The 22,774-nt window shown below is 53.1% G+C and overlaps 1 protein-coding gene across 2 annotated transcripts; it reads right to left on the reverse strand.

The window, feature by feature from the left end:
• Positions 1 to 1,898: 1,898 nt before the first annotated feature.
• On the reverse strand, positions 1,899 to 21,624 carry TBC1D22B (TBC1 domain family member 22B). 2 transcript variants are annotated; one of them, XM_080633196.1, is made up of 13 exons: positions 21,419 to 21,624; positions 16,852 to 16,908; positions 15,596 to 15,909; positions 14,581 to 14,760; positions 14,036 to 14,106; positions 13,513 to 13,641; positions 13,006 to 13,071; positions 12,016 to 12,130; positions 4,973 to 5,079; positions 4,600 to 4,675; positions 4,204 to 4,331; positions 3,353 to 3,448; positions 1,899 to 2,916 (listed from the first exon to the last, which is right to left on the reverse strand). In XM_080633196.1, exons 1-13 carry the CDS (start codon positions 21,472 to 21,474, stop codon positions 2,788 to 2,790), a joined length of 1,524 nt encoding a protein of 507 aa, XP_080489322.1. In that variant the 5' UTR covers positions 21,475 to 21,624; the 3' UTR covers positions 1,899 to 2,787. The 2 variants fall into 2 exon arrangements, with proteins under 2 accessions (XP_080489322.1, XP_080489323.1); XM_080633197.1 differs by lacking the exon at positions 21,419 to 21,624 and adding an exon at positions 19,204 to 21,407.
• Between the last annotated feature and the right edge of the window lie 1,150 nt (positions 21,625 to 22,774).

The following is a 22,774-nucleotide window of genomic DNA, read 5'->3' on the forward strand; positions in this document are numbered from 1 at the left end:
TCCCAGTCGTCCCAGTTCCAGGTGGAAAGAGCAATGTTAGGGAAGGGACACATGGAAGGAGCATCTCCAGAAAGTGTTTGCTCCGTGTGCAACGGGTGACAGCATTGGGTGGTGGAAGATGGGAGCCCTCTGGCCTGGGGCTGGCTGAGAGCCCCTAGAGGGATGGGAATTGGGAATATGGGGCTTCAATCCCATCTCCTGGTGATGCCCTGGTGGACCTGGGGTTTCTCAGCAGGGCTCCTGCCTCGCCTCTTCCCAAAGATGCATTTTTTCCTCCTGCACAGGCTGGTATTGCTGCAGGTGGTGCTGCACCACCAGGACCCTTGGCTCAGGGCGAGCAGCAGGGGATGGGCAAGGTATTAAAGGGGAATTCTTCAATTTACTTTCTACCATTTCTACCTGCTGCAAAACCAAGGAGGATTCATCAACAAGAGGGATGTTGGGCAGCTGTTCTCCAGAGGAAAGCACCGGGAAACAGCTTCCATGGACTACTGCCCAGAGACCTCCCTGCTGGCATTTTGGGTTAGAATTACTGCACTTTAATAAAACAGCTTCCCCCTCCCACCCCATCTTTTCCTCTTTAAAAAACGAAATGGTGACTTCCCAAGTAGCTCTGCAGCTCCAAGGTTTCCATGACAATGGCATCTTTCAGCTGCAGCATCAGCCTCATCCCCCAGGCCTGAAAGAGGGGAGATGGGAGGGGAGTGAGGAGGGGGTGGAGGGGGGGTGTCTCGGTGCAAGTTTTTGGGTGGTGTCATTGGCATCACCCCCAGCCCCTTACTGGGTGGCACCAGGCCAATACATCCCAATAAATCCCACCAAGGTAAATAAGCTGAAACACAAACGAAGCAGTTCGGAGACTGACTGCAGAGGCTGGGGCACGGATCGGGTGGCTTGGGGCTGTCTCAGGCCCGTTTTGGAGCTCTTGGAAAGGCCAATCCCTGCCCTGACAAACCAGCACTTTCCACAGCTGAGAACCCCCTACCTTGCTTTACAGGTGAGGAAACTGAGGCACAACCACACCTGAGGCCCCTCAAACATGGCTCCCAACCCCACCACAAACACCTGCCCCAAGCCCGGAGCTGTTGCTGGGTTTGGGTGAGTTATCTCTTCTCTCCCTTTGTTGTGTCTCACCGCAGCTCACCAGGTCTGTCCCATGGACAAAGCAACAAAAGGCACCTGCAAAACTCCCAACTAAAAGCCTGCAAAGAACAACTCCAGGTTGGGAAAGCAATTTCTTGAGACACTATTTGGAGTTTTATTGGCAACAAGGCTCTGCCTTTCACATGCTCAACCCTGGCCTTGCAGCCCCGCTGCCTCTTCCCACTGGGAACAGCAATGGAATGCAGAGGGACAGGGACGCTCTGTGCCCTGGTGACAGCCCACATGGCCCGGATCCATCCCCAGCCCTTGATCAGGATGTGGCCAGCAGGAAGAACACAGCTGGTTAAAACACCCACAACTGTAAGAGCAGATGGTGGTGAGGGCAGCCTGGTCATTGCAGGGAGAAGCCCTGGAGGACACATCCATAGGGCCAGGGAACGCTGGGGCAGCCAGTGCTGGATCCCGGATTGTTCCTCCCCAGAGAGTTCCACTGGCCTCTCGGAGCCAGCAGCAGACAAGCCGGGATACCCTTTTTCCTGGACATGGCTCTAACCTGCTTCCCGTCTCCTTTAAGCACCCAAATCCTCTTTGGAGGGAAGCCTTGAGATCCATGTTTCCATCGCAGCTCTTCCTGGCAAGTCCAACACTGCAAACACACGCTGTGGGTCCAAAATGCTCCCTCCCCCACGTCTGGAGGGGTCCAAAGCCCTACGATGCTGTAACCAGGCCCCCTTCCAGGCATGGAGAGGATGGGGAGAACAAGGAGTGCATGTTATAAATATAAAATCATGATCTGCTACAAACATAAGACGTATATTGTACATCTTTAACCCATATACACAAGAACACAATATACACAGAATGTCTCAGAGGAGCAGGGGCTTTGCAAGGGGGGAGTGGGAGATGCTGCTCCCCTTCCAGCCCCCCCGCCTCCTGCCATGCCAGCAGGGCTGTACCAACAGCACATCAGTCACGGGAAATCCTGTGAAGCTGACATGCATCATTGGACGTGATGGAGCTCCCCCCGTCCTGGGCCATGCTCACCCCACTGCCTGGGGGGAGAGGGAGGTGAAGAGGATGAGGAGGACACAGAGCAGGTGCAAGGGGCTCTCTCGTGAACCCACAAAGTGCTTGGGGTGTCCAGACCCTTGGAGTGAAGCCAGGCCCTGAGAGAAGCTTCTTGCCCTGCTGCCCTCAGGGGAAGGATTTTCCAGCCAGGCAGGTCTCTGATAAGGCATTTTTCATCTGGGAGCTGGAGCGACCAGTGGCAGAAGAGAGAAGGGAGCAGATATGGCAGCGCACATGGTGACAGGTTAACACGAGGCAGAGAAGCCGAAGTGGTCCCAGCCCAGGGTAAGGGGTGGAGAGGACAGGAGGGCTTTGTCCTCGGCTCAGTTTATCTGTGAAGCTGCCCCCCCAGTGTCCTCTCACAGCCCTTTCACGCCTCTCTCCCTGGCTTGGCATGGAATACTGACGGTCATTGGAGTGGCACATCCAGGCGCATGGAGTGGCAGACAGGCACACCTTAAGAGTTAAGACAAGAGTCAATGTGAGCTTTGTACAGCGAGGAGCAGCTCCTGGCCGGAGTGTCCGAGGACTTGGATGACAGAAATGCCACAGTGATCAGATCGGGCCAGGACGAGGGCTGGACATGGGGAAAAGGAGGGAGTCAAGTCCTGGCACCTATCGGCGGTAATGATTGGGGGCATCTGCAAACATGTACTTGAGTCTGTAGGCTTCAGCGAGCAGGAGTCCAATCTCTTCATTACCCCAGTGTATCGTGGGCAGGTTTTGTAACAACATCAGAAGGCCCTGAAAGAAGGGAAGGTGCTTAGTTTGGGGAGGCTGAAGGCAGAGTATAGATCCAGAGCAGGCTCAGGGCAGCAGCAATCAATAACTTGCTCACAGACAGCAGTAAGATATGCTCATGTCCAGATACCAATCAGTGGAACACTTCAGATACCCCAAAATCCCTTGAGATAAAGGATGCTTCCATAGCTGAACACCAGAAGGCAAATATAAAGGGACTTACCATGATCAGAGCTGATATTTGATGTCTGAACTCTCCAACAGCTCAGTCCTGTCCTGAGCCCTGAGCTCAGTAGTTACTTTTAGGCAAGGATCCTGAGACAGAATGATCTTGGAGACAGCTCCGAGATGATGGCTGATTCCATCCACCTTGGGCTCCCAACCAGAGCAATTCCCTCCCCTCACCACCAGGGAATTATCCCCAGCCCCAAGGTCTTACTTGGAAATCTTCCTCATCTAGGATCTCCTTTCGCCACTTGATCAAGAAGGCAGCGCAGACGTACAGGTGGAAATGTGAGAATCCTTCTGGCTCTGACTGTGAACAGCAAAGCTCTGTGTCATGACTTCCCTGGACACACATGTTCTGCTGGGCCACCTATCACCTAACTGGCTATCAATGTCCCAGGGCCATGCTGCTTTGCTTCCTTCGTCACATCCCTCTGTTCTGCTCTCGCAAGACCCCACTTGCAGCACTTTGTGCAGTTCTGGTGTCCTCAACATAAGGACACGGAGCTGCTGGAGCAAGTCCAGAGGAGGCCACAAGGATGATCAGGGGCTGAAGCACCTCCTGTATGGAGCCAGGCTGAGAACATTGGGGCTGTTCAGCCTGGAGAAGAGAAGCTGCGTGGAGACCTCAGAGCAGCTTCCAGTGTCTGAAGGGGGCTACAAGGATGCTGGAGAGGGGCTCTTCATCAGGGACTGTAGTGATAGGACAAGGGGTGATGGGTTCAAACTCAAAAAGGGGAAGTTCAAGTTGGATCTAAGGAAGAAGTTCTTTAGTGTGAGTGTGGTGAGACACTGAAACAGGCTGCCCAAAGAAGTGGTAAATGCTCCATCCCTAGCAGTGTTCAAGGCCAGGTTGGACGGAGCCTTGGGCAACATGGTTTAAAATGAGGCGTCCCTTCCCATTGCAGGGGGTTGGAACTGGATGATCTTAAGGTCCTGTACAACCCTAACTATTCCACGATTCCATGATCTCCCCAGTTACCAGATGACTTCCATCCCACCGTGCACACAGAATCAGTCCTGGAATGACCAGCCAAGCAGGGAAGGCAGCAGGAGCCTGTGTACCTGGTAGGTGTCCCAGAGGCGGATGGTGCAGCGAAGAGGCAGCTCCCTCATCAGCAGGTTGTTCATCCAGCGAAAGGCAAACTGCAGGTATTCGACCTCGTACTTCCTGAAGTGATTATGTACCTGCTCTGAAAGAGCACATTTCACTTACACACCTGGGGACCACAGCACTGCCCCCAACACACTGGCTTTCAGGATGAGACCCTGTTCTCCAAAACACCTCCACTCCTCACCCTGGGCAGCAAAACCCTGTCCCAGGAGGTTCCTGGCTGACCCTATCCTGCTCTGCTTCTATACTGTTGTAGGCAAGAGTCTTCCCCTGCCCTGAGGGTGCTACTTGCAAAGGAGGCCCCTCCCACTGTTGTGACAACCTGCTCAGATGCCCTTGTCACCTACCATCAATCCGGCTCACTAGCTCCTCCAGGGCTTTGACTTTCTTTTGGATCCCTGGCTGAGCAAAGGTGTAGTTATCCTGTGGGGAGAGGCCAGGAGTCAGAAGCAGCAGCTCTAACAACAGCTAGAAATGACCCAAACCACATCCGCAGCTCCACAGGGAGCCAAGAGCACCATGAGCCAAGGAGACACAACTCTTGAGCACCAGGATCATCTGCCGCTGTGAATCCCTAGTCAGGACAGTGCTGGTTCGAGAGGCACAGGATTTTACCCACAGATTTAGCTCAGTGAAATAGCAAAATCTTCCTAATGCTGGCACATACAGAGCACTCGCCACATCAAAGGGAGAGACCCTCCCCAGGGCCCCAGAGCTCACCTGAATCCCATCCAGCAGCTTGCTCATGCACCAGAAGCTATCAGCTTCAATGCTCCGTAACACATCCTGTGACAGGTTCGTTACATCAAAGTTCTCCACATCCTCCTCTGCAGAACAGAGAGGGAAGAGCGTCAGGATGGTGGGGACACCAGGCAGCTCACAGGACACACTGAGGGACTTTATCAAGACAAAGGCAAGCTGTGAGGCTCCCTGCCTGGCCCAGAGCACAGCACCTGCGCACTGACCTATTTCTCCAACCCAAGTGAAAGGGTGAAGGACCTCAAAAGACTCAGCGGCCATGATCCGAAACCAGCCCAGTTCTCCAGGGAGCTGTGGGAGGGATCCCACAGTGCTGCTGCTGTCACTGTCCCTCTGGGGCAGCGGCTGTGCATGGACAAAGCTGCACACGGGACCCCTCTAGCCAGACCACATCCCACCTCAGGATGTGAGGATGAGGATGGTGCAGGTCTCTGCCAGCACCACAGGGAGAGGTGGGAGAGATGAATCTCCCACTGCAGCCAGAAACCAGGGAGGGAAACACTGCCCGTGACCTGGGGCAGCTCAGTTCCCACACCCAGTCAGATTCACCTGCATCATCCCAGGACTGAAGCACAACAGTGTTACCCAAAAAGGGGCTGCCAAAGCATCAGAACCCTCTATGGGAGAGCAGGACTCTGAGGCACAGTTGCAAGTCCCAAAAGCGAACAGACATCTTCCTAGAGAGCAAAACAACTCCGAGTTAAATTCAGCTTGAAGCCTGGCAGTGGGGACATGCAGCAGAGAGGCTGCTCAGCTTCACAGAGCCTCTCCTCCTAAAACCCAGATGATGAGAGAGATCCAGCAAACAGCAGCTCCATGCACAGAAGAACCTTGCTGCAGGGGAAGCAGTGATTTGTGCAAGCTTGTTTTCCAAAGCCAGTGAAACGGGGGTCAGAAAGCACAAGGGTTAGTGGCAGCTCTGTTCCCAAAGGGTACTCACAGAGTGCAAAAGGCTGCCCCTGCTTTTATATGGGCTTATGAACCTGCAAGAAGGGGAAGGGAGAGATCAGAAACCTCAAGGGTAGGATGGTGGTGATGCTAGCTGAGTTTGGAGCAGTTATCACCTGCTCCAGGTCAAGCTCACCTTAACCTGGGGCTGTAAAAGCCAGTGGAAACATAGGGAGGAGACTCAGGAGACACAGGTCTGGCCCTCTTGGCTTGGCAGACCCAGCAGCTCTCTTCCCTTTCCTCCTCAGAAGAGTGCCTATCACAGTGCTAAATTAGACCAACAGAAGACAGGACTAAACTGGCCCATTTCCAAATCCAGAGGTTCAGAAAGCCTAACAAGTGTCTTTGAACTTCCTTGGAAAAGAGCAAGAGAGGAAGAGGAAAAGGCTTGGGGCTAGAGCCAGGCCACACTCTTGGCTTAGGGCAGTGATGTGAAAACTCACACTAACAGATCTTGCCCACAGGAGGACAGGAAGTGCAGAGCCAGTGACTCCAGCACTGCTCCTCCTCTGGGACAGGGCTTAGCTCCAGCGCAAAATGCCACCAGGAGCTTTAGGGACAAGCAAAGGCTTAACTCTGCATTAATCTAGCAAGCCTGAACTTGAAAGATAAGCAAAGCTCTTCTACAGCTGCAGGTCATCGTTCAAAGCTATCACTCTTCTACTAGCTTCTCTGCAGGGACTCACAAATATTCCAGGTAATGAGAAAGGCAGGCAAAAATCCTTCCCTAGATAACTGCCCTCACAGAGAAAGGAGGATGGACAGGCAAAGGAAGGCGACAGGGCCACATGCTAGTAGCCAGGACTGGTTGAGGGGGGAGGCTCAGCCACGCAGGATGAGCCCCATGCGGCTCCAGGCATGAGGACCGTGATGGAGAAGGGGATGTGGTGAACTACCTAGGTGACAGGGAACACCCTGCTGCTTGCACCAATATAGGGGCAGGAGAAGCAACTCTGCCAGCACCCTATTGTCAAAGCAAAACAGGGATAGGAGGTGCCAGCATGAACCAACACTCACTGCAGGAAGGCTGCTGGACTGTGTGGCTCAACACAAACACCTGCTCAGTGGCATCATTCAAGTAGCCCTGTGGAAAGGAGGGAGCTGCTCAACAGGGTTCTGGCAGGGACTGAAAGGGAGTCAGTGTCCCAGGGTGCCTCAGGGCAGCTGGAGAAAGCACAGTTCCTGCAAGTGACATTTCATCAGGACTCAGGGCAGACACAAGAGAAGGGACACCACAATCCCACTTGAGCCCCTGCTCCAAATGCCAGGCAAGGAATAACCTGGAGCAGGTAAGAGGTACCAGTGCTCAGTGCCTGGCTTGCCCTCAGGGAGCTTTACTGACTCCCCATGCTCAGTGCAGGACTAGACACAAGCGGAACAGTTAAACCCAGTCTCAGCTCCCAGCCCTGTGTAGTAATGGGCACGTCTGCACCATGCGCAGTGAAGGACAGATCCAGGGCAAACCTGGAGTTCAGAACAAGGCTGGTGTTACAGCCTAAGCCGGTAAGTTGCAGTGTGAGTAGTAATGCCCAGGTACAAGGCCTCCCTTCCCTCAGGTTCCACTTACGCTCCTGTTTACAGGGAGACAGTCTTAGTTTAACTGCAGTCAGGATTTAGTTACAAAAGCCAGCCAGGAGCGAGCAAGATCAGTCCTTTCCATGGCGCTGCCCCTTCTACAGGCTTGGTGAAACACCAAACAGATCCCAAAGCTGAAACAATCCCTTACACAAGGCCTTGGATCAGCAACGGAAGTCGTGTCATACATTGAGATAGACAGAGAGCACTGGGAGAGGGCACAGAACCAGCAGTGGCACTACCTTGGGCTGCTGAACTAATTTCTGAGCTCTGCCACTGCCATTTGAAATGTAAACACAAGCCCGGATTGCTGGGAGTGACTCCGAGGGGGTGTGGGAAATGAGCTGGGAGCAGTTTAAGGAGGACTGAGGGCTCAGCATCCCTGTGCTTGCTGGGCCATCTCTGATCACCTGGAAAAAGGAGCATATGGTTTCCTCTGGCAGGGTGTCAACCCTGCCCCAGTTCCTCGGATGCCAGACTGCCTCTTCTCCATCCTCGCTGCTCAGGCTCTGACTGCCCAGCAGCACCACTGCACCCATCCCATCCAGAGAGCAGGAACAGTAGACTCAGCTGCTCCTGCAGCCGAGATACCTCCCTCGAGCTCTTCCTCATGGCAGCACAAGCAGAAGCCATCAATCACTAAGAGGAGGAATCACTCCAGCTATGGATCTGATGGTGGCAGGGGCCCAAAGCACCCATGCTTGCTGCCAAGTAGCTGTGTTGGTGCAGGAGGCAGGTAGAGCATTGCAGAAGGTGAGCCATGATGGGAGAAAGGTTAAAACACTGCAATTAAACCTATCCCATCTGCCAAGGGGCAGAAGTCACAGGTGCCCACCCAGCACCTAAAGGAGCATAAGTTTTGCACCTAGACTGGGCACAAGTAAAGGAAAAGCAACTGGTCCAAATTGGCACCAGAAAAAGGGGCAGAGTTCAGACACGGGGATTGGAAGCTCAGCGGAAGAGCTGCTCCTCCCTGCTTCAGCCTAGTTGGTGCTGGTTGAAGGGGCACACACACTGGATTCAAGGCATTGCTCAGAAAGAGAACAGCAATACTAACAGGATCCCTTTGGTTAAGCTGGGGAAACGCAGGCTAATAACGGGGTCATCCAGTTCCCAAAGCATCACAGGGCAGCCAGAAGAAATAGCTTCCTGCGAGTATGCTTCACCCACTGGTCCATTTACCTACCTCCTTCAGGACCCAGAGAGGCTTCCACCCTTACCCTCCCCATCAGAAGATGGATGTGAGGAGGAAGGGGCATCAAGTCAAAGACTCAGCCGTATACCAAGCCAGACTGCTGTAACTACTACCCTGAGCAAGCTGTTTAATCCCTCTGCACACAAGAGCCTGGGTGTTGGCTTGGTTATTGTTGACTGATGGATTTTTACTCATGTCAGCTTCAGTGAAAGGAAGCTGCCAAATTGTTCCTTGAAGGTGCCAGGAAAGCTACAGACCATCCCCTCCCCAAAGCACCCACCTTTTCCCTATGGACATGTTCAAGCCCTTGGTGGGAAGCCAGACAAACCCTCTTGAGTATGTTTTAGGCCATGGTCTTGTAACATCATAATATCGTATACTGATGTATAATGGACACACCATTAACCAGACACATCGATCAGCTGATAAGCACCAAGCAGAGATTTTAATTGATCTGCAGAAAAGTGGATTTGTTGTCTGCAAATGCAATGCCTGCTCAAAGTATGGGATGATGGAGCATGAGAGAAGGCTCAGGGGAGACCTTATCACTCTCTACAACTACCTGAAAGAAGGAGAGAGTGAGGTAAGGGGTGGTCTCTGCCCCCAAGGAACAAGTGACAGGACAAGAAGAAACTGCCTCAACCTGGGCCAGGGGAAGTTTAGATGGAGTTGAGGAACAATTCCTTCCCCAGAGGGTGCTCAGGCATTGGAAGAGGCTGCCCAGCACAGGGCTGCAGTCACTGTCCCTGCAAGTGTTCACACACTGTGGAGACGAGGCCTCAGTGCCATGGGTTAGTGGTGGCCTTGGCAGTCCTAGGGAATGGCTGGACTTCATGAGCTTAAAAGGCTTTTCCAACCTGGTTGATTCTATGATGGGTTAGAAGTCTACAAAGAAATTGGAGATGGAAACCAGCCCAATATCAGAGACTGCTTTATGAGAAGACACTAGACTGAACAGCAGGAGACCAGGGTGTCAGCCTGGCTTTGTGCTGAGCAGCTAACCAAAGTCAACAGCTTGTGAACTCCACCTCTGCCTGTCAGCTCACTCATACCTGCACACCACGGTCCCCAAAGGGCTGTGATGTTCCTGCTGAGTCAGCTGCTGCAGGGACAGCCCTTCAGAGCTCCACACAAACATCCAGGGAAGCTGGTGGGCAGGTGAGCTGAGGAGCCAGCACAGTGGATCCATTTAACAAAATCCCAGCCTCAAGAACAGGGGTAGCAAAACCAGAGGGTGAAGATGGTGTCAATTTCCCAGAGCCAGCTTTCAAGGAAAACTTTTCCAGGCCAGCTCTACATACACCTTTGAATGTGGAAATACCCTCAGATGACAGGGGTATGAGCCCTCAAGTAGCTGCCTGATTGTGCCAGGGATACAGCTTGAATACAAGCCGAATTTCCTTTAAACAAGGGACTTCCCCCAGAAAGGAGAGGTGTCCACTGGCATACGCTGCACAAGGGTACCAAAGTGTGCAAGGCCTCTTTGGGCTCTCCCGCTGCAAGGACTCGGATGCAGCACAGACTTGGCTGATCCAGGGATCCTGAGAATTAGTGATCTAACAAGGAGAGCCTCCAGACCTGCACGGCACCAGCTCTTCTAGGGCCTGGCGGCAAAGGCAGCTGTAGAGAAGAGCCAGAGCTCCAAGCCAGAGACTTAAATCCTATTGTAAAAGGGGTTATATGGCACTGAGCACTGCCAGTTCCTTCCCATGTACATTCAAGGCATCTCGTCCTTAAACTCCAACTGCTACACAGCCAGAGCAGAGAGCCACCAAGACAGCTTGTCACCTGAAGGCTGGCTTTGTGTCCCAGGCTTTGGGGCCAAAAGGGGATGCATGATATTGTTTGGCCAAGTTCAACTCAACAAGTTTTTCTCACACGTTTTCTTTTCTCCAACACAAGTTTCAGAGGTAGCTGGAAGCACGATGACCACATTCAGAGAGGAAACTTCAGGCTAGGGGTGAAAATAGCCCTGGAAGATGGTGAGAAGCACACCACCAGCAAGATGTGGACCAGGCTGATGCGACATAAACTCTGCAGCCACATACAGAGAGTTGAGCCTCAGCACAGTACAGGGCTGCAAGAAGTCACACCAGGTACCTACAGGCTGCTCTGATGCTTCAGACTAGCTCCCTCCTTGCAGAGATAACTCATTGTGCACAGCCCTGCTTCTAACCCAATAAATCAATCCTGAGCAACCAGCCTCCATCAAGCCTAAGTGCTGCAGTAGAAGCTACTCAAAGGGAACCTGCCCAGACCTGACTCAACAGGCTCCTGACCTCCCAGGAAAGGGAATTCCCAGGAAAGGGTACTCACCACCCCAGCTCATAGCAGGGCCACATTTTGTGCCTCGTCCTTCAGGCTGTGAAAAGCATCAGCACTTCCTGGGGATCAATCCTGACCACACTGGCTACCAAAATAGAACCAAGCTGGCTTACCTCTTTGCAAGCTCCTCAGGTGAGGCACATCAGTACTGGTTTACAAAGCCTCAGCTAGGCAGTGGAAGGCTTCCACTGACTTCAACTAGCTTTGGACAAGACCTTAAAAATATTTGTTCCACAGGGTTTCTCTGTCACTAATACTGTCCTATAAATTTCCTTTTTTCTTCTATTTACAGTGAAAACTAAGAGCCTTTAGGCACAGAGATTACAGAGGCCCAGCATTAATGTTAAGCCCAAAACACAGCTACAGCTGGAGACTGAATAAAAGTACTATGGGTGGAAATGATCTGATCTCCAGCTAAAGGCAACTGGCTGTCAAGAAAGCCAAAAGCATCAGGGAGAAGTCAATTTGCTTTCTGAAAGCCTCAGCTTGAGAAACACACCTGTACCAGCACCGCGGGCCAGGAAGCTTTCATTTCAATAGTTTATTTTACATTCTCAGCAGGGTCTCTTTATACTTCCCTCAGTGCTCGTAGAGCCAGAACTACCTCAAAACCAAGCTTTGAGAGCAAGACCCTCCCTTCCCCCAATTCTGTATCATCAGGGCTTTGCCTAAACTCTCTCAGAACCTAAAAAGGCCTCGGTTCTCCTCCAAGCTGTAAAGATGTTAAGTACATTCAGATGCAAATCTACCCTCAGCACTTCAACTTCTGTGGACCTCAGCAAACTGAAGTCAATCCGACTGGGCAGTAAGAAGTCAGGATGTATCTCCAGCCTGGCACAGGCACTGAAGGATTAACACATCCCCTCAGTAAGGCAAGCTTTTCTGATGCCAGCACTTCACACCCTTTCAAACACCATTGTGGAGAGGCAGCAACATGCTTCAAGCAATGTATGTCACTTACCAACATACTCAGAGAGGAACACAACAAAGAAAGGAGTGACCAGGTCATTGATTCCCTGTACATAGCCGCTGGCTGGGTGTCGAATGGCCCAGATAAACAGGATTCTTTCAAAGATCTAGGGAAGAATGAGGGAAAGCAGGTACCTGCATTAGCCGTGCACAAAGGAAAGGCAGAAAAGCGTAATAGCTAAGCTCAGGGAGCAGAAATCATGCACAGACAGGCTTTTCTGCAGCAGCATGGGTAAGATAAGAAGCATACAAGTCCTAGGAGAGCCTCCTGTGTGATCACAGATTCCCCCACACAGGCCAGCCCACACTTCACAGAACAAGGCAGCCCAGGCTCCTCATCAAAGCCTCAGCTGAAGAAATGTAGATCCAACTTTTTAAGATCCAGGTGGTTTAAGACCCTTCCACCCACAGGACAGAGCTGCCTGTGCACAGCAGCATGCCTTGCTGAACATGATGTTGAAAGCTAAGGCTGTTATCTGTTATCAGCACAGTATTCCCAGCAAAACATCACAGATCGGGAGAGTTTCCACCAGAGCAGCCGCCCTTTAACAACCTTCCAGACTGCCTCAGCCCCAGGACACCATGCTCTGACATACCACAAACACATGCTGAGCTTGTTTCCAAGGAGGACATGTGCCTACTACACCTCCCAGTCATCTCTCTAATCCATCCCTACTTGGATCTCTCACATAGTGCTTCACACAGAAGAGGTTTCATAGCAAAACAGAACTGATCTGCTGTTCTGGTTCAAACCCCTAGAATTTGTCTCAAAACAAAAGCTTCAGGTCTTCTACCAACTCTTGGCTACACTTCACCACAGAAGAGCTGATCTCATAACCCTGAGCTCCAAGTCTGATGTCCTTCAGAAACATGGGACAAGACCAGTTTCAGCAGGTATCTGCATCAGGAGCTGTCAGCCAGGGAAGTTTCCCCTCACACACACCCCACAGCCAATGTATGACAGGAGCTTTTCTCCCCTTACCTCCTGGACAAGCGGCTGCTGGAAGAGGGGGATGAGTGGGTTGGTCCTTGGAATATCGATGTGGATCTGGAAGAGAAGGTGGGTTACACACACCAGCCATGCTTTCCATGGGTACAGTAACTCATCACAGGCTAACAGAGGGGAATCCACTCCTCAGTGTCCCCCAAGTGACTGCTGACAAGCACAGTGAGGGCTACAGCTGCAATGACAATCATGTCCAGTTTTATCTCTGATCTCCTCTGCTCAGGTGTGGGCAGGTGACTAGATCTGGGGTCCAAAATCTAGTTATTAGATCAACTGAAGGAAGGGTTAAACTAATACCTGTAAGAAGAGGGATAGAAACATGGTGCCCTTTCCCCTCCTAATAGCTACATCTAGAGGAAGTCCTGGCATGACCCCAATTGCATGGACAAGCAGTGGCAAGAGAGAGGAAAGGGATATAACCAAGCCAGAAAGTCAGGCAACAGGCAGAGGTAGGTCTCTAATTGTTGTAGGTAGGTCTTGTACCTGTCGGTAGGTGTCTTGATGATGCTCCTCATTCCGGGAATCATAATACTGCTGGATGAAGCCAAAGTATTCCTCCCGCTTGCGCTGCAAAGTCAGCTTTCGCCGCTCCATGTTTGCGGGGAGATAACCCTGTGGCAGGAAAATTTGTGTTAGGGCAGAGCCTCTTCCCTCACCTTAAACCATCCCCTGAAATCCTGCCTGTCAGCTGGAATCATCAGGCACAGAGACTCAGGAGCTGGGGAAAGACCTTTCATGGGATTTGGCTCTCCCAGCCCCTGATCCCTGGAGCAACCCAATGCCATGGAATTCAGCTTTCCAAACCAGAGTGAACCACCTATTCCTAGCACCGCTACAGGCTTTGTGCTGAAAGATGATGTAGCAATTATACTCCTCTACCAAAAAAACCCTGCATAGGCTGGGTACAGACACAACATGAGCAAACGTGGTTACAGGACACACGAAGCACATGTCCCTGGCTTGGCACACTCCCCCAGCCTCCTGCATCACAGTTCCAAGTACTCACTGAGAGGAGACGCCAAGTCACAGGCCGGACTTCTCTGGGCACACCAGGCCAGCTGCATTTTCTCAGTTCATCTGCAAACGGACAGTGGTGGCAATGGATTAGATCCTAGGCACGTCCAGGCACCACTATACCTAGAAGGAGAGGAAAGCCCAGTCTGCTCCTGCAGGCTCTGGTGACACTGAGCCTCCAGGAAGGCTCCACATTAGCAATGGCTGGGGATGTGGGTCTGCAGCAAGGGGAGCAGAGACGATTCCAGCCATCCTGGTGGCTGCAGGGGTTCCAATGAGATGGAACCTCAGTTCTCATGCAAAGCCCGACAGCCCCCAGTGATCCCAACCATCATTTGCGAGATGAAGGAAGACTGGGAACAGACAAGGAGCTGGCGGAGGATGTTACCATCTGCCAAAAGAGCAGTTTATGCCTCCACACCACTTGTTGCAACTGCAGAGAGAATTTTTTTCCACCCCAGAGCAGACCCGATTACAACCTGAAGCAGGCAGCAGCCCCCTTCTCACCCACAGGCACCCCCATTTTGCCGCACTCACCCAGGTCTGTGTTGTGGCTGGAAAGGAGCTGCCGAAACTTCTCCAGGCGGGTTTTCTCCCTCACTGTCATGGGGGGAGCACCCGAAGCATTTTGGTCAGAGATTCGAGCAACAAGTGGAATGACAGGCCGAAGGGGAAGGGACTGCTGCTTCTGAAGGGGGGTCCTCACACAGGCCTCCTCTGCAAGGAGCAGATGCTGCAGTGAGGTGGGGAAGGAGACTGCACCTCTTCAAGCCTACCTCACTCAGAGACCTGCCATTGCAGATTTCACCCAGCCCCAGCCAACAGAGCATCATTGGCCCACTCTGATGGATCAGCTGGTTCACAGGCATTTGTTATGGCTCTTCCATCATTTCTCTTTCCCTTCCTTCCTCCTGCACCCAGACACCTGGCTGCCAGTGGATCAGACTTTCCTCTTCACATGGGAAGCATGACACAGGAGACAGGCAGAAGGAGCTGTGGCAGTCTCAGCAGAAACCACCTCCACCGCTGATCTAAATAATGATCAAGCTAGTTGCTTGCATAGAGAGCAGGCGATGGGCTGCCAATGCCACCTGCTGGCAGCAGGGACCTGCTGAGTTACTGCCACAGTGTGACGGCAGAGTGAGCAGGGGCTGATGCTGCCCAGCTCCCTGCCCAACCTGGACGGACTTGGGGTCAACAGGACCTCACCCAGACCTTTACCTTTATGGTGGCATGCTGGGCCACCAAGGAAGCAGACCCTGAGCAAGAATTTAACAGATCTCCAAAATCCCTTAGCACACAGAACACAGGATGCTTTGGGACAGACATGCCTGTATGCAGGTAGTGAGCAGCAGAGGACACTGAAGCATTAAGGCCTCCAAAATTGGCTCCTTGGAGTACAGGATGCTACAAAGATGTGAAAGCCCCTGTTGAGCTTATGGGCTGGGCCACAGCCTGTCACCCATAACACGTGAGGAGCAGCAAGCAGCTGAGTTTGGCAGTGAACTAGGAGAACACTGGAGCAGTAAGCTGTTCAGAAGATGGCTCTTACCAGATGTCCTGGAGAGCTGGGCCTCACTGCTCGACTTGATTACCTTGCAGTTGGTGGGCATGTCACCAAGAGCAGACTGGGCCCGCTCAGGTTTTGCCCGCAGCTTGCTGTGGTTCTCCAGTACCTGTGCTGCCGTGGCCTTGGCCACTCTAGAGTTCAGAGTTTGGAAAGAGGAAGAGGAAGATGAGAAGTCCTCATCTTCATCATCACCAATGTCCCAGGCATCACTGGTATTGCGGGCAAACTCATGGAAGCTGGAGGCCTTCTTGCTTTTCATAGGCAGTGCATTGGCCTTGGAGCGGTCTTTGATGAAACTGGGAACCAGAGAGAACCACTATCAGAGCCACGCTGTTAGATTAGTCCATCTTCTTTCCTTCCCTATGCCCTCACTTCAATCAGCCAGCCCCTTTTCCCAGTTCCTCTGTTCCTCCTCCCAAACCCAAGGAATATGTTAAGACTCTCTGGGCTGTCCACTGCCACGAAGCAGAACCTGACACGATGGCAGGGCACAGAGGCCACAACTGGCAGCTGGAGAGGTGCCAGGCTTCCCAGCCCAGCAGGGCAAAGGGGAGACACCTACAGTTCCCGTAGCTCCACCTCCTCCACCCTACATAAAACAGGTAGATTAGCACCCAAAAAAGGGACTTGCAACCTGGGGAGAGGCATGGCACAGGTCAGACAAAACTGGTCTGCATCCGTGGACACTCCTGATACAGCTGCGACTGCTCCCAGCACACCAACCAGCCTGGTTCCCTTCTCAAGCACAGGTGGAGCCTTTGCATTTATCCTTAAGCTACAGGAGTCAAAGTCCAGTGCCTGAAGCGTCACAGAAAGGTGGAACCTTCACCACTATCCAACACGAGACAGGGACGAGGAAGCAGTTCAGATCAGCTCTGCCTTGTCTTGCTGGGAGGCGTGCTGTGGTTCTCCAGCCTCTCAGCAGCCAGGCAGCTTTACCGCCCTCCCTTCCCTTAATTCTTCTGTCTCCAAATGGGAGCAGAGGGTTCAGACACCACTGCTAAAAACTACGCCTGTCTTCTTTGATGTGGCTCGGTTTCTGGACATAAAGGGAGTCAGCAGATAAGCTTTCCCTGCAAACTTCTTTAGAGCTCAACACAGCGCCGCACCGCACTGCTGTCCTTCTATGCTGGAGTATCAACAGTGTCAGGGGAGGCTGAAGACATCCACCTACTGCAGGACTGAGCCAAAAACCTGCACAGTCTTGTGGCCTGCATCTCCAGGAGCTAAGCACTTACTTCTTGGTGAGACGGGGATCCAGAGGAGGATGCTGTGCTCCATACACAGGTTGAATGCTGCAGGAAGGAGAAAAAAACAAAGAAAGAAAGACAGAAATAGAAGACAGTGCAAAAAGCCATGAATAACCTCCCCAACCCAGACTGGGGTTACACTTCTTGCTGGCTGTCAGGAACTGAACACAGACCAAAAGCAGCTTCTACTTCCAAAGCTTTAGCTCCAAAGTGTCACATTCAGCTGAAGATTTGCTATCTGCAGCAGCAAAGAGAAGTCTTGTTTAAACTCTCAGCCTCTCTGCAGCCTGAGCTGGGATTTGTGATCTGCTCTTTTTCGCACAGCTGGTTCACTCTGAGTGACCATGTGTCTCTGTCCTGCTGCCCTACACGCTGAGGTTCATTCTCCTTTCTAATAAGGGGATTTCTAGGATGGGGAATTCACCCTTCTGAGCCCTGCAGGACAGGGAAGGACTCCAGCCCTGGTGTTGCACACTGGTGCTCCTCCACAATGCACCTGAGGGGTTTGAACTCCATGCTGGCTCTCAGGCTCATAGCCAGCGCTACGGTGAAGCAGCATCTGGTACAGCACATGGTTTGACATAGGTCCAAATCCCAGCTTAATCAACCACTTCCTATGTGGCCTGAAATGAGCCACCACATCCCAGTCCCTCGGCTCTGCTCCCTGTGGAGTGGGACTGGTGGGAGGGAGCTCAAGGGCTGCAGGCACTGCATGGGGAGCATCACCTTGGAGAGGAGCTAGTAGAGGAGTGTTCATCACTAGTTTTACAAGCTCTGCATGTGAGACAGGGATCCTGAGTTATCAATTCAATTTGGGTAATTATCCAGTCACCCCATCTCTGGAAAACAAGTCCTCCCCATCCCTGGTACACAGCACAATCCCACATCCCACAGCAGAGACAAGGGCCCATTCAGAGCTGGCACACAGTGAACAGACTCCTCTTGGGTTAACAGAGCTGGCCTGGTTTCCAGGAGGTGCAGATGGTGCCCAGCAGTAAAACAAGCAGAGCTCAGATATGCAGGAGGGGGACAGCAGCCTGGCGCAGCTGGAAAGCACACCGGGAACCAGTTGATGCTAGAAGGGTGGCAGAAACAGGCCCAGCTGGCTGGGGAGAGACACAGAGATCATGGGCAGAGGCTGGAAACAACCACAGCACAGAGAGATCCTGGTGGTGAAGCCCAGTGAGGGGTGGGCTCTCTGCTGCAGCAGCCACCCCCTGTGGCTGGAAGCACTAAAAAGGCTCACTGTGTTTCCCCACCAGCCATCAAGCCTAGGAAGAAGTTTGCTGACTAATTAGCATCCAGAAGTCAGGACAGCTATTAAGCAGAGGCACCCCCGTGGGTGGGCACAGCAAGCAGATTATCAGGAGTAAGAAAAACAAGCTCTCCATGTCAGTGCTGCTTCCCAGTGATTCATGGCAGCTCCTTGCAGGAGAGGAATCAGCAGTCTAGTCCAATAGCCAGCTCCAATCTCGCACTGTCTTGTGACAGCAGCCATAGTGCTGCTCCTCTCTGTGCTGACAACAGGTGACCACTTCCAACTCACGTGCAAAAGCCTTGAGCTCCACAAGCCAAATGTGTGATATGTGTTAGAGACAGAGGAGGGGATGTGGCAGCAGCTCTGGGTGAAGAAACTCCTTCCTCACGCTCTGAAGCAATCTGCTGGCTAACGGCTACAGAGAGGGTCCCACCTCCCAGGCAGCTCATTTTGAAGAGCTTGAATGCAAGCTCCCCCAGACAAAGCACCCTGAGCTGATCTAATTGCACAGCCCATCAGTCTGTGTTCACACACAAGGGGCTGAAGGGGACAGTCTGGTTTCCAGCAGGCTACAGAGGCAGGGCTGAACACCACCATCCTGCACTGATGAGTTTGAACTGCTGCATGAAGTGGGTTCTCCCCATGTTTGTCCCATCTCTGCCAGTTCTCCGCCAGATTCACCCGTGCAGAGAGTGTAACAGGCTGGACAGGAGCAGTGCAAAGGAAGTGTGCAACAGGTCTTTAAGACACATGAGCACATGTGAAGATAGATGCCAGACAGCAAGTTTGTGCTGCGGTGTCTGTGGTATCCTCGATGCCCGAGCCCACCCCTTCAGCTCACATCCCTGTAACTGACTCCCAGCAGATCCTACAGCTCCACATTAGCACAACCTACTGAGAACATCGAGGCAGTGGAGTGATATCACCCAGTGATGCTCGGTAACTCATTTACTCACTATTGCCTGGTTTTCCCTGATGCTGCTTGGCTAGATGAATCTGTTGTCTCCAGGCTTTACTCTGTCTGAAGTTGGTTTTGCCAGACTTGTGCATGGATAGAAAGCTTTCATAAGGGCAGGCATTACCTCTCAGCACACACACCACTGGGTCAGGAGCTGATGCTGTGTGGATGAGCCCTCTGTCCTGTCTCATTTGAAGCTCTCTGGGACAGGCATTTCTTCTTACCCATATGGTCAGTGCTGGTACAACACTTGTGGTACCTGCGTTATGCTACTCACAAGGAGATCATCACAGGGTGTGGGTTGTTGACACTGCAGCACAAAGCACATCCGTGAAACCTCAAGTGCCACTTCAGACACAGACCAGATTTACTCCTAGCCAAGTCTGTTTCTCGCCTTTTAAAACAGCATTTAAATACCCCTCACTGGAGCCAGGCCGCCTGCCTCTCTAAAGAGCAGGAAATAACAACCCATCACACAGAGTAACACACTAGAACAACCTGCCATCACATCCCCAGAGAATTACTGGGGTGATAATTCCCAATGCAAAAACTACAGGACAGTACCGAAAACATAAAAGGACATTTACTGGTTCTGCCATGCTAAATCTACAGGGAAAAAGCACCAACTAAATGCAAATACAACCAAGTGACCAAATGCAGAAAGCGGCATGGAAAAGGAAGTTAACACAGTTTCCAAGTCTTGACAAAGCCTCCCTCTGCCTGCTTGTCAGGGCAGAGAAAGAAGAAAGGCAAGAATCTGTATGGGAAGATCTCTTAAACCTCATATAAAACAGAAAGGGAGCTTTATATCTAGCACTTATGGATGCAACCATGTCCCACCTCCAACTTTGGCTGCTGTGTTGCCCAAAATCTGTCAGTAATCATCCCAGGAATGCACAGGGCATTTATTTAGAGGTGGTAAGAAGGCTCCTGGACAGCAGGATATCTGTGACGCAGCCAGCCAGGAGCAGGGGAGAACTCTGCCAAAAACCTGACATTGCAGTCTATTGTCTAGGCAGGACCAGCTGCCTCCCAGACCGGTTCACCTGGTTTGAGCTCTCCAAGCCAAAGCTCCAAGTCACTGACTGCAGGAGTGAGCTGCTGCCCAAGACTATGAGCTGGAAACACAGCTGGGACCTCGAGTAAGGGATGTGAGCAATCAGGAAGCCAAATAACCCAGGAAGAGCACAGCATTTTCGTCCCCCATGAGCAGGAGAGGAGGAACATATAGCGCTCCTTGCTTTCTCTTTGCTTGCCACCAACGTGGATTGTCCCACCAACCTGAGGGAGCCAGCCAGTGCAGTGGCAAAGAACCAAATGAGAGCACATCAGGAAGAGAAATTTAACTTGCCCAGCAGGATTTAAAGCCAACTAAGCATTTCAAACTGCATCCACACACCAGGAGGCGAAGGGCAGGGTGCAGATAAGGCAAATGAGAGAAAAACATGAGGTGCACTCGATGGGAACAGCACTTGTGAAAGCCTCCCCAGAGGGCTGGATGCCCTCTCCCCACGGCAGCCTTGCTTTTAAGATGGTAGGGAGAATCTCCTTCACCACCACCAGCCTCTTCTTCCAAAACACCACCTGAATCAGCCATTTCACTTGTTTCTCCCATCTCCGGGAGAGTGCAGGTGCCTTGACAGGAAGCAGAACATCACAGCCAAAGGAACTGAAGCAGGAGGGGGCACATGAAAAGAGGCCCCCCAGTCCCCAGTGCCGAGCAGAGGTGGACCAGGAGTGACACTGCAAAGGAGAGGTTAAGGCAGGGACATGTGCATTGGCAGAGGCACTTTTTTGGGACAGAGATGCTGTCACCCAAGGTGACACCTCTAAGGGCTTCAGGAAGGGCGTGATTCCTTCAATACCTGTGGAAATGAGGAAGGTACAACCTGGCCCAAGGCCACCTCATGTGGGGCCTTCGAGGGCCTGATCCCCTCCCCCCTGCTTTCCCTGGGGTGGGGGTGCACGCAGGAGTCCCCACAGCCCCCTATACATGAGGGGCAATCCTGAAGCTACCCTTGTTCCCTGTACAGAGGGACTTCTGCCAGCAGCAATACTCTGCCCCATAGCCTAGGGGAGGGTGTGTGTGGGGGTGTGTGTGTGTGTAGGGCTGGCATCGTCCATGCTGCAGGGGGAAAGTCGGGGTCCCCCAGCCAACTCCCCTGCCCCATACCAGGGTGACACTCCTGTAACCCCCCCCTTGCAGGGGGTAACACAGCCCCTAACAGCCAGTTCCCAAGGCAGAGGGGCTTCTCTCGCTCCCCCATCCAACGCCCCGCAGCTGGGCCCTTGCGTCCCTTCCCGGGGCGGAACCGGCCGGGCCGGGTGTCCGCGCTCACCTGCCCGGCAGCTTGGCGCTCCGCTTCCAGAACTGCCTGCCGCTCTCGGCCGCCATGGCGGAAGGGAGGGGCGGGCCCGGCCGGCCAGCCAGCGAGCGAGCGAGCCCACCGGCCGGCCGGCCCCGCGGCGCAGCGGCAGAGCACGAAGGTGGCGGCCTCCCGCAGGCCGCCTCAGCGCCGCCCGCCCTCAGCTCCCGGCGGCGCCATCTTGGGTCCGGGAGAAGAGAGCGCCGCCATTGGCCGCTTCGGGCAAGGCGTTGCGGAGCTGCCAATCGTGAGAGGAAGGGGGAGTGACGTCTCTGAGGGGGCGGGGTCTGCAGGGCTGGAAGAGAGGCTGTGTGAGGCGGGAGAGACTATCAAGGAGGGAGGGAGGAGGGGACAGCATCTTGTCCCGTGCGGAGGGAGAGTGAAGCAAACCACTAGCACTGAGGGGAATGGAAAGCGGCGCTGAGGCTGTGGTGCCTGGGAGAGGGAGGGGGCAGAGGAGCCACGAAGAGGTTAGGGCGGGAAGAGTTAAACACCGCCCTGGGGGTTAACACCCGGGAAGAGTTTGACACCGCCCGTTCGCCCTGGGGAACGGGAAAGACCATTCAGGCTGCGGGGGAGAAGGGGGGACACGCCCAGCAACCACCTGGGCGAAACCATCGGGCAGGGTGGAGAGGAGGGGAATGCTGGGGGGAGCCGGTGGGCAGAGCCATGCGCGAGGCGGGAGGCGTACAGCGAGAGGGGGCCGCGCTGCTGAGTGGTGCGGCCGCCGGGTGCCTCCGCCGGCAGCTGGGGCTGCCTCCGTCCCCTCAGCGATTCGACACTATTTGGGGTTGTTTCCAGTCGCCAGCCGAGCCGCGGTGCCGGAATGTCCTCTCATAGCGACAACCCGGGTGAGCGAGGAGCCGCCATTGTGGGCAAGCTGTAAGGCACAAGTGGTCACCCCTGAATAAACGGGGATAAACTGGGAAAAGACAAACCTCAGCTGAAAACCCCCACAAACTGACGTGGGGCCCTGCCAGTGCCCGGGGCAATGCCGTTCCTCTCATGCCCTGAGGAGAAACTCTGATACTGGGTGGCCAGCAACCCTGGCACCTCATCGGGCAGCATGGGATGGAGACCACTGGCACGGGCATCCCTTGGCTGTAGGGACACTGCTGCTGGGGGAAACAGTGAATCAAGTGTTCAACAGTGAATTGAAGTGTTCACAAACCATGTAAACCCTTGGTGACTGAGTGGTGGCCTTGGCAGTCATGGGAAATGGTTGGACTTGATGAACTTAAAGGTCTTCTCCAACCCAGTTGATTCTATGATTGTATGATTAGAGTGGGGGGTTTTCCTCATAAATATTCCCAGGAACTCTCAGGCCCA

This window comes from Psittacula echo (genome assembly GCF_963264785.1).
Source record: "Psittacula echo genome assembly, chromosome: 22".
NCBI lineage: Eukaryota > Metazoa > Chordata > Aves > Psittaciformes > Psittacidae > Psittacula > Psittacula echo.